Source organism: Anser anser (genome assembly GCF_964211835.1).
Source record: "Anser anser genome assembly, chromosome: 3".
NCBI lineage: Eukaryota > Metazoa > Chordata > Aves > Anseriformes > Anatidae > Anser > Anser anser.
In genome coordinates, this window is record NC_139722.1 from 66,813,509 (window position 1) to 66,825,825 (window position 12,317).

At 39.5% G+C, this 12,317-nt stretch overlaps 1 protein-coding gene across 6 annotated transcripts in view; it reads right to left on the bottom strand.

The window, feature by feature from the left end:
* Nucleotides 1-12,317, bottom strand: part of ARID1B (AT-rich interaction domain 1B) — a 327,483-nt gene that overhangs the window by 241,539 nt on the left and 73,627 nt on the right. For all 6 annotated transcript variants that reach the window (XM_083829046.1, XM_083829044.1, XM_083829042.1 and 3 more), the window contains exon 3: nucleotides 3,349-3,489. In XM_083829046.1, coding sequence (XP_083685172.1) covers nucleotides 3,349-3,489 — 141 coding nt within the window. The remainder of the gene's footprint in view (nucleotides 1-3,348; nucleotides 3,490-12,317) is intronic.

Consider the following 12,317-nt stretch of genomic DNA (forward strand, 5'->3'; position numbering starts at 1 on the left):
GTGGTTTTTTTTTTTTTTTTTGACAGCAAAAGACAATAAGAAAGATTTTTTCTTCCTTATTTTTTACTCCTCCCTCAGTACCTTCCGCAGCAGATTGATCTTTTGTTTCTCCCTGACCACAACGTGGACTGAAAACAATTCTTGTTTACCTATTACTAATTGGGAGAGTTTGTGCCACCCAACCCTCAATAATCATTCACAGTAATTGCATTTTCTATTCAAAATTAATACTTTTTTCTTTTTTTAATTCAAACTGATTTCCCTTGTCCAGAGGGCAGGCGACTATAGTCAGCATTTTCCAACACTGGGAAAGAAAAGAACATCTCTTGTTAAAGCTAATGAGCATTTGGCCATCATTCAAGGTATCGGATCATGAACCAAGCAAACATTCATATTCTTGAAATGCAGTTTTCTGCTGTAGCAGTAGAATAAAAGGAATATCCTAATATGAGAATGAACCAAATGAACGCCTTCCACGTTACTAGCCTACACACCAATGACAGGTAGTTCCCATCTCTGAATTCTCAGACCAGTGTTTGCTACTCTGAGCATTACTGTCTTTCTTATTTATACCTCCCTTACTGATCTGACTTCACCTGTTGCCACATTTACTATTTAGACTATAAACATTTTGGGGGCAGAGACAACCTATTTGTTATGTACTTGTCGAACACTCAGAATAATAATGTACTGATCCATGGCTGGGGCTCCCATGAGATAATTCAATATTATTAGAGCGATCATCTCTTGGTTCACAATCCATCCATGCTCTCCAAGAAAAATACTTGTAAGTCTACAGCTTTCACATGACTCTGGCTAGCCAGCATGCAGCAAAAACATCTTCAGAGGCCAGTCTCTCTTCTTGAGGCTAATATGCTGAAACTATTGACTTTCACATTCCTCAAAGTTGTGACAATTCAATAGTAGGACATGCTAATACCAATTCTGAGTGCAAAACCCAACAAAATCGATATAAAAAAGACAAGAAAATGGTTAATGGAATACAGAAGACATGGATGAAGTTCATTTTCAGGATGAAAAGAAAAGCAAAACTAAGGATGGCAGAACCAGTCTCTGTATAATCGAGATTGTCCCCCATTTTCTAATTGACAGAATCAGATAAACAGGAAATAGTATTTTAATAGAGTGGGGGAGAAAAAACGCTCTAACTGGTTAAACAGGTATTATATGACTTCATAGCTTATTTTTAAGTTATATTTAAAATATGTAAAGCCAATATTAAATCAGAGTCACTTAGGTTTTGGAGAGACCTTCAGAGAGAGGTCAGGTAGTCAAGCCTCTGGTTCCAAGACAGTCTAGCAAGAACAAGGTGCATGGGGATCTTGTCCAGTCAAATTTTGAGCATCTCCAAGGATGGAGATTCCTGTCTCTTTGGCTCAATATTTTAATAGCATTGTTTTTTCTTTTACAGAGTTAAAATCTCCCTTGCCTCAGCCTGTGTCCATTGCCTCTTGTCCTTCCACTGTGCACCTCTGAGATGAGTTTGGCTGTGCTCTCTCCTACATCCTCCCATTAGGAAGCTGTAAACAGCAGTAAGATCTTCCCTGAGCTTTCTCAGGATCCTCAAAGTAGTAGTTTGTCTATAGCAAGGCTGATATCTTCTACCTGTGAATCTCCCTTTCTTCCTCTATCTCAGTTCTCTGACGGCCATAATATATGGGAGGCTTTACTCTCATTTTGCCTTTACCCTCCTTCTATGATACCCTTCACTTCGCTGCACAAGCCTTCGCTTTACTGGCTATAATAGCAAAAAATTATGTAATTGGAATGCATATCAACAGATAAATCAGTATCTTGCTATTTTATAAGTTCTGTATACTCAGCAAATTTTGTATATTTTTAAATTAAAATACTCTATCCATTCAACTGACAATATTTAAAATATGATGAGCTGTCCAAGGCAGCAAAATACATTTCAGTTTCACAAACTGTGATGTGTAAACACTGTGTTTCTTCTCACTCACAGGATGTATTACTAGGACTTTATCAGCTAAGACTTTACCAAGATGCTCATGAACAGTATTTTCAAGTCATAAAGAATTTAAGTATTCAATGCCAAAGTAAAAAGGAATAAAATTAAATTTAAAGACAACTGCAATATTTAAAGTGAGTTACGTATAATCCAAAAGATGGAAAGGTATGTCATTTAAAGGATATCACAGACACAATTAAGAATTCTATTTCATAAACGATCCAGCATTTTAATGAAAAAAAGTTAATTCTCAATGGAATTTTAAAATGTAGATGAAGAAAAATTAACATGTAATTACACAGTGAAATTATCATAGCTTTATTTTAAAATCAAAGGAGGGGAACTTCCTGTATCATTCCTACCTCATGGCATCTTTTGTTAAGTTTATTTTGTACACTATTTTTATTTCAAGCTGAGATTTCTTCTTTGCACGAGCATTATCACAAAATGTTAATCAGCCATGCCTGACAGAATTCCCCAGTGATCCGCAGCAAGTGCTGATGCTTTCACTAATACCCAGTCTTGAGCAACTTACTTTTGTTAGATTTCCCAGGATGGTGAGCATGCTTTAGCTTCATCCTTCCATTTCCAGATCAGCTCTCCGTGATTAACAGAGCTGAGGCTGCAGACGGACCTTAGCCTACACACTGCAGTTGTATCAGCTATGGACATCCATTTTGTTCAGTATCTACAATCTGAGTGTTTCTCTAGCTCCAGGAAGCAGACCCATATACTACCAGTTCTGATCTTAGTTAAAAATAGAATCATTTAAAATGAATTTTAACAGCTAACACATAAAGCATAATTCAAGAATGGCAGTGGATACTGAATTATGCAGTTTTACTACCTGGATGGGCAAACTGAAAACATTCAAATTAATAGCTGTGATATCAATTATAAAAATAGCTCCTAAGAAGCTCCCTTGGCAAAGCAGCTGCAAAATACCTTGAACTCATCTATCCTCAAAAATGAAACAACACAAAGAACAAAGCAGTGACCATATTAGAGCTCTCAGCATCTGCCTTGTGAGGGGAAAATGTGAAAAACAAGGAAAACCTTCAGCCTCTACTGACATCTGATCAAGCAACTTGGTTGTTTTTAAATGCAGAATGAATAGTTGCTGGGGTATAAATACTGGCCTTATTAAAAAAAAAAAAAAAGATACAGAATAAATCCTGAAAGTGTGCGTGCACGTATTCACGTATTTGTATGTATATGCCCAAAGACTTCTCAGAAGGATGTTGTCTGACTCCGCGTGAGTTTGATTTTGTTTATACCAGTGTTATCTCGAAAAGAGGTCAGGCAGGTTTTGTTTGCCTTGCAGAAAACATTTCGCACTCCGGGATGGCGCTTACCTGCTGGGCCTGGTACCTCTGCTGGGCCTGCGACAGATACTGCGCCTGGGGCGGCAGGTGCTGCGGCTGCTGGTTGTAATACGGTTGCTGGCCCTGCTGGCAGTAGCCGCTCACGCCTTGCTGACCATACTGAGGCGGTATCTGTTAGAAGAGACAAGCAGAGCAAATATGTGAGTCGAGACACAGGAGACATGAAGCCGAGCTCAGTTACAGCTGTACTTTAACCAGGCTAGGCGCGATACCCTCAGCTGCAGCCCCGACCCACCTGTCCGACTCTTGTACCCAAGAGTTAATGCAAGCCCTTAGATCCTCTCGCCCGAGCAAGAGGAGCAAGCCGGAGTGCTCTCTGCACAGTTTCCCTTTTCAGGAAGGATTTCTAAGGAAAACTCTATGCTTCTGAACATCACGATCCCATAATGTCCAGTCTCAAAATACAGAGGCAGTTATTTTAAAGTTTGCACTCCATAGGCACACCACTGAGCCAAATCTACCCAGGAATCATTTTGGTACATCGACCCAAAAGCAGAACTGGATAGTACAACTCTAAAATAGACATTGAAAGAGAAATGCCATTTTTCTAGAGCAATAAAATACTAGCTTTTGGTGATTTTTTTAAAAATTTTTTTTTGCACAAAACCCTCAGATTTTTAGCTTTTGTGCATACATGTGTGTTTAACCTTTACACAAAAAAAAATAAAGGTTCGGCAGGTTTTTGTCTTTGTCAAGATCAATCTCTTTCTCCTATCCCCACTAAGATAAATCTTTTTATGCAAAATGAAAAGCACGCAAAAGAGCACAACATAAACTGTTAAAAAGTCCTATTAACAGACAAATCAGCACATGTATCATACACTAAGAAATCTTCCCTGCACACTGAGAATTTAAGTTATAACCACAATCAAGCCCATTACAATTTATCAGATGAATTTTTCTGTTACAGTTCAGGCGTTAAGCCTTGTATCAATAGACATTGACATTTTCATGAGATATTTTTAAAAATAATAGACTGTAAGTAATCTCCTGATATTGCATCTGTATTGCCTCTATTTTAGATACCTGTTCCCCCCCCGACACTGGTATTTATAGCATTTCAGGTGAATGAAATATGCAATATAGGATTTCCCCCCCATCGAGAATGGATCTCCCATTGGTCCTGCACATCTCTGCCCTAAGCAAACGTCTTGGATACCTGAGTGCATCTGAAATGCTTTGATCCCGAAATTGTTCCCACCAAGACTCTGATACTCCGATAAATCTGTTTACTCAACATACAAACACATACCTGTTTTACCTAAAGTTAGCTTATGATATTCACTCAACAATACAGTAATATTTACTAGGCAATAATCACAATATAAAGTCAAATTTTAACATATGTTTAGGTGTTTGGGGTTTCTGTGTTTTTTTGGTTTGTTTGTTTTTAAACCATCACACCTTGATTTGTTACTACTACTTCTGCCAGGAGCTGGTAGTCCTAGTTCTTGTGAACTCCTCACGTCAACACCTCAGCCCCACATCTGCACTTGCTCTCCTTGCTTGCGCATCCATTTCTCAATTTCCTCCAACTCTGGCATTTTTGTATGACCACACTAACTCTTTTTGACAAATACCCTCTTCCTCTGCTGATGTATAAGTGAGCCAGGCAGAATGCAAACTGAAAAGGGTTTCACCAGGCAAACAGACAGCTGGAGTGTGGGGCCTGACAGAGGAAAACAAGGTGATTTGCTTGTCAGCTGTAAAGGTCACAAAGCCTGGACTGGTTCCTAGGAAATGTTGAGGATAAACCTATGCTGCGGTCCATCTGGGTCCCAGTAGCACTGGGAAGAGAAGGGAAGAGATGCTGACAGCTAAATATGGGCTACTGGGAAGAGGGTGAGAGAATCTCAATGCTTGGTTGACACGATGATGACTAAGCAAGAAGTCAAGAAAGCAAGAAGGAACTGGAGCACTTCTGGAATAAAGATACTTGTACAGGAGGACAGAGCTCACCTCAACATAGGATCCAGGCTGCTGGTACCTAAGAATCAAGACAGTGGACTTTTAAACTGTAGAGAGGGGTTTAGAAGAACACATGGTTCAAAAGCATGACACTGCTGTTGTAAACGACGACATGGAGACTCTGGGTTATCGAGAAAAGCTGGTCAGAAGAATCAAAGAATGAAGACAGGCACACAGACAGACAGATTGCAGACTAAACAGGGTGACAAGTAGTTAACCCAACAATACATTGCCTTCTACACCAAGAGTGAGAGCAGAAGAGAAACTGGATCACCGGAGCATCAAGCCTCAAACAGAAGCACTAACTGTAGTCCCATGAGAAATCTGGTTAATGGAGGCAACTAGCAGGACACTATTTTGCATCATGCCAGGATACAAATACATAGGGAAGACAGCTGATGACATAGCAATAGCATATACTACAGAGTTAAGAAATGAATTACAACAGAACTCCCCCTCACGAAGCAGTAGAGTTCCAAAAACAAGGACTTTGTTCCAAAACCCGAGAGCGAGTGCTGGGGCCTCCAGGCACGGCCGGACTGTGGTGACACTGACAGCAGCACACCGCGAGAGATCAGCAAAGGCAGGGCATAAAGTAGCACTGGGAGACTGCAACTGCTTGCACGTAGACCGAGCAAGTGGAACCCAACACAGGAAGCTCTAACAGCCAGCTAGGAGAAATAAAACCTGAGTGGCAGCATCAAAGCTGGTTAACAACCACCACATGGAAAGCACAGAACCGATATTCGCCACCTCTTAAGAAAGACTTGAGAAGAGCAAAGGGACGTCAGTGTGGCTCATAGCAGGTTTCCAGAAGCAAAAAGGCATCCTTCAATAAGCCATTTGGACACCAGGTCCAAATGTAGAAAACAAAAAAGAATGTAAACTCTGGCACTTCACATGTAATAAGGCAGGCCAGAAGGAGTTGGAGAAACAGCTAGGAAAGCGAATCAAACGAGTAATGAATCATTCCTTCGAACACATCAGGAGCAGGAGGTCTGCCAGAAAGTCTGAAGTGCCAAGTGATGATCAAGGTATAAGAGGAGATTCAGAGAAAATGAGGACATCACAGAGAAGCTTAATGATTTTTTTTTTTCTTCACTAGTGTGCACTGTGGAAAAATCTTGGGAGGTTCCCATGCTGGAGTCCTTCTTTGTGAGGGACTCAAAGAATGTGCCTGAATATGATGAAACTATTCATGGAACAAACTCACAAATGAACAGTACGAAATGCTCAAGACGATACATCCCAGAGGTCTAAACAAATTCAAGAATGAAATAGTTGAATTATGAACGATGGTATGTAACCTCTAACTCAGAGCTGCCTTGGTATGCGAGAACTGAAATATGTTTTTGGTTGTTTTTTTTTTTTAAAGAGAGATTTGAGGAAGTTAAGACTGTAAAGAATTGATGGCTGTACTGGATAAATGAGCACAAGCAAGAATGAAGATGAGAATTACAAACCATCAACACAGCTTTTGCAAGGGAAAAATCCCTCTTGACTTTTTTGATTTATTAGGAAGGGTCAAACACAAAGGTTCCGAGAAATGCTACAAGAATCAAAGGCGTCGAACAGTGTCCATACAAGGAGCATAGCAAGCTAGAACCCTTCAAGTCTGGAAAAGACACCGGGAAATGAGAATATGATAGAAAGCTAACAATCATCATGTCCAGCGCAACAACCAGAAGGCATTAAATGAAGCTGGTAGAAGTAAACTTCACAACAAGACACAGGCAGGGTCTCCAGTAGCAGGCGTTTGAAACTCCTTGCCAAACAGTGTTTTGAAGACTGAAAGTTCACATGGGCTCAAGCAAAGACTGGACAATTTCAGAGAAGATATATCCTCTGAGGGTTACCAAATATACAGAGCCACATCTGGCTCAGAAAGTCTCTGAGCTGAAAACAGCTGGAGGCTTGAAGAGCACTGGGGGAAGTATCATATGCTTGCTTTGCTCTGACTCTTCTCTAGGCATCCAATTAGAGCTTCTGCTGGAGACGGGATACAGGGCTACATGAAACCTTCATCTGACCCAGCGCGGCCATCCCTGTGTCCTAATCGTCCCTTTGCAATACGTGTTTGTCTCCCTTGAGAAAGCAAGGGAGCTTGGGCCTGCAAGACACCTCGGTAACAAATTAAGTAATCTGAAGAGGCAATAACGCCTTTATTGCCAGAAGCTGGGAGGTTGCTCCAAGTCCTTAAACGTTACCCCTGCTTCCAGACAGTGGTGCGAAAGAGGGTACTGGGCTCTTCTGACCTTATGTATCAGTTATTTACGTCAGAATTTTCCTCCTTCTCTCAACCCAAGCTGTTTAGAGAGGAAAACAAGAAAAAAGCACAAACAAGACCCACCCCCCCCCCCCAATAATCTTGACATTACATGTACTTTTAGATGTCGTACATACAGTGCAGCGACCCATCACAGCTGCCTTAGTAGAAGGCTCAGTATAATTTCTGTGGCTATTTAAATAAATAACAAACAACAACATGCAAATTAATCCTCCTGCTTTACTGATGTGGATCACAGGATACCGCTTATGGACAAATGTTTATTAAACAGCATATAAAAAAGCTTAATTAAAATCTCCCCAGAACAAAACAAATCTGAAGCCAATTACTTACAATGCCTGGAGTGAATGACCCAAGCATCATCTTTCTTCTTAAAGTAATTGTTCCCTCCCTTTCTCCCTTCCACCCACGCTCTTTGTGGCCTACACAACACAGGTGACCAGCGTTTGGGAAACTTCAGCATGCCTGTGGCAGCACATATGTTCTTGGGACAGTACAGCAAGAACAGATCCCAGTTTCAATCTATTTCTAGGCAAGCACAGAAGCTGTAATAATTGCTTCGCCTCCTATCTGACTTGCACAGTACCAACAGCATTATTTGGGGAGAAGTATGACTGACCATCAGTGATTAAGCCACTCTGACTGCAAAGAAAGAAAGGAGGAGAATAAAAGAGGAACAAAATTGGCAGCCAGAATGAAGAGGTGGGAGAAATCCAATTAAACCCATAACTTAGCCCATTATCTTTAATTCTTGCTTGAACAAGGGGTCTTGTGGCAGACATTCTTTGTCCAAGTAATACCTTGATAGTAATGGAAGTTTTAAGCAATTTTTTGCATGCATAATCCATAACTGATGTCAAAGGAGAAGGATGATTAGACAGCATTACAGTCATTATAATAATTTTTTAAAATTAAAATGCAACAGAATTAGTGTGATAGCACAGGTACACTAATAATAACAGCAATACGCAGCTACTACACTCTTTAATCATCCTAATGGGTAGACCTAGTCAATAATGGAAGAAACTTTACATGTTCCCTAACACAAAAAGCTCTGCCAAGCCACTTTGGGACCTATCTGAACATCTCAGTCACCATGAGATGCTCACAGCAAGGAAAGGGTCCTGGCAACACTGGCTGGCCATTGCTTCTATTAGACTGCATGCAGTCTATTCGGTGCCCAGAAACGTAGACAGATCCTGCATAACTTCACTAGCAGGCAACAGCACGGTTCAGAAGTTTGATCCATACTGTCATAATATAAAAATCCCCAAAAGGGGTGTGTTTGGCCTGATTAGCATTAAGCCACATTTCCAAACAGATAACTCCAATGGCAGGGCTGACAGTCAGAGAGAAGGGTGACACTACTTGATGCAATGACCTACTTTGCTGAGAAACAGGGAAATAGATCCAAACATTGTGAAATAAGTACTGTTTTCAGAAAAGTAATCATCAGTAACATTCCACTTTCCTAGCAACTATAACACCGTAATTACATAGAAATTAAAATACAAAATGTATAGCGATTGGAATTCCCCGCGGGGAAAAAAACACCTGGTAATTCACTCGAGGAGTTAAAACAGTACATTCTTGCAGTCAGCAAATGCTATATCCAAATTTAATCCTAATTATTTTAATTTTACAGGGGTAACTTCAGTATTAACCGTAAAGAAAGTTGTCACACAGTTCCCACCAAACCCTCAGAAAATCACCAGTTTTATGTGAAACATTTACTCCTTCAATCTTACACTTCCAAAGCCATAACTCCGCCAAAACAAAAGTATTTTCCCCACACATTCAAATCACGCATTTCTCCATACACTTGATTAGAAAATTTTATGGGAAAGTTATCACTCTCTTTCACTTATAAAGATTCAGCTCATATCTAGAACTTTCAAGTTCACATAAGCACAGGTCTTCAGCAGTACCTTTAGCTGCAGTACAGTAAGAGGAAAGCGTAGCATGCTTGCAGCACAGGAAAACCCTTCAGCATACATTCAGTGGCAATAGAGACTGTTACAGCGATTTGAGAAAGGGGACCATGGTATAATAACTATGTCAAACCCCAGTGTGCTCGTGCACATCCAGTCCTAACGAAAGCTACAAATCCTTCTCACAATGGCAAAAAAATCTAAAAGGAAATCAAGTAAAAGCTCTGTGTTAACGCCAAGACTATTAATCAGAAGTAAATCAGAAATCCTGATGCTAAGGCATCTTATTCATACATTCTATAAATTCTATTACTACTTATCGCTTACATCTTTGACCTTTTGACAATACACTGGTCACAACGTTCACTGATGTTACTGTCTTTCCTAGACTGCTTGCCTTTACACTGAAGCGTGAACTTCAAAATCTTATTAAGAGCCTTTAAAATGTTAACATTGGGCTCAATGTTGGCCTACCCTGACCCAGAGCCACAAAGGAAAGGGGTAGGAGGCATGTTTCTATGCCGCAGCACAACAATCCTGATTCCAGAACGTGCAAGGGAGCAGATTTTGCAGAGTCATTAAATGTACGTCTATGTTGAAGACTGCAGTGCAGCACACCGATCTGCAAACCAGCTCAGATACTGGAAGAAGCCCACACCAAAAGCCATGCTAGGCTAATTTGCCTTGCTCTGTAGAAGGGTGAACTAGGTCACGCGTAGATCCACGCTCTTGTAGACAGGATGCTTCTTGTACACAAGCCAGTTCATTTAAAAAGGTAGCTCAAATATCTCCACAATACGCTGCAGTCTGCAATGCAGTCATCGCCTGTACTACTGTAATGTGCAGGACAGAAAGGACAGGACTTCAAACACATGTCTACAGACCCCTTTTCCTCAAAGGGTGCGCAGCAGCATGATTACACTACCTGTCAGAGCAATGTATACGGCAACAAATATGTACCTGTCACGAGGTGCTCTCTATATACTGCCTTTTACTGTAGCTTAAATCAAAGCAACACGAGCTAACCCATTATTAGTACAGGCAATTTTCCTCTCTTTCAAAAAAAAGAGAAACTATAAAAAAATAGAATGTAAAAAACTACTAAGATTACATGATTAAAAAACTCTCCAGTCAGAAAATATAGATGTTAAGGTTCCAAAAGTAACATTAACTGAGCCATGTTGCACATATATAGCACCTTCTATTTCTGATTTATGTTGTCAAAGGCATTTCATAAAATATAGAGGATGTGAAATGTGGCTCAGTTAATGTGGCTGCTAGAATCTTATCATTTATGTTTTCTGACTTCTTAGCTATGCAGCCTTCACATCTTATTAACATAGTTTTTTGCATAGACTGTAGTATGGAATAGTACTTATGTTTTATGTATTGACATATTTTTGATGTACTGAGATTTTGAATAAGTTTGCTATTCTTCATGATAAGAGCCAAATAAATAAAGACTACCACCACAAAATAGTCAATCATTTATAAGGAAAAGCAATATCTCTCCTTCCAAAAAAGAACACTTTGATTCCCTTGTCAGAAATTGATGAAAACTACCTCTGCTGTAAATGCTAAATCTATGCCAATATCACAACCACCTCCTACTCCCACCTTCCCCCAAAAGCAGCAAACAAACAAAAATAAAAAAAAAAAATGCATGTTTTAGATGAGCTAAAATTAGTTTCAAGGGAGAGGTAAACAGCTGAGTCTAAAACAATAGGAAGAAATTTTTCCCACACAAGAGCCTGATATTGCTGATTTGTACACTGCATTACAGTTTGTACTAATGCAACATTCGGTCCTTTTTGTAAAGGAAGGGATGAAAATAAGATAATTTCTAGTAACAGTATTCCATACTGTCATACCCATCCCCTCAGACCAATTCCATAGAGAATATTGAAACTTTGCAGGTTTTTTTTTTTTTCAGAAGAGCTATTTTGATATATTGTATTAAAAATAGAGAGAAATCACAGTGCCTATATATACACACACACTTAAATGAGTCACATATCTATTCTTATCCTCTGCCTTCCTCTTTTTCCTTTTTCTTTTTTTTTTTTTTTTAACAATCAAAACAATTAAAAGGGATCATGTTATCTGCTTAAGTACTTGATTTTCATTTTTCAAACCAATTTAAAAAAAGCACATCGCAACTGCCACAAACAATGCCAGCTCTTCCTAATTCCTATGGTGTCCCCAATGGTTGGTGCTTCATTAAAAAGCATACAAGAAGTCTCATCCCTCACAGCATTAATAGCATGAAACCCACCAATGAAACGACAGCCATCAACTGAAGAAAAATGCAAAAGCTTGTATTTAACCTGACTTGTAATCATTTAAAAAATAATTTATTAAAGGGAATTTATTGTGCATCTACAAATAGACTATAAAACAATCTTAGGTCCCCAAATCTTGCATCTACCATTTATTCTCCGGGGAACAGAGTGCCAACAGTTCTGACCACTATTTCTCATATGATGGTTAAAGAAATTGGTTATAAAAATACACACGCTAACATTTTTCTTCAGACAAGCTTTGCAGTGCCATTCAAACCTTCTAAAGCAAGGAACACAAATGAGAGGTATGGGTTGAGTTTGAATAGCAGGTAATCTAACTGCATGAGTAATGCTCCATTTTTATGTATTTATACACAGAAAGACTCGCAACACTTAAGTACTGGAGACTCAAAAATCCCTTTCACTCTGCATCTCTTCTGGCATACGATCTTGGTAGCTGGAAGAAATGCA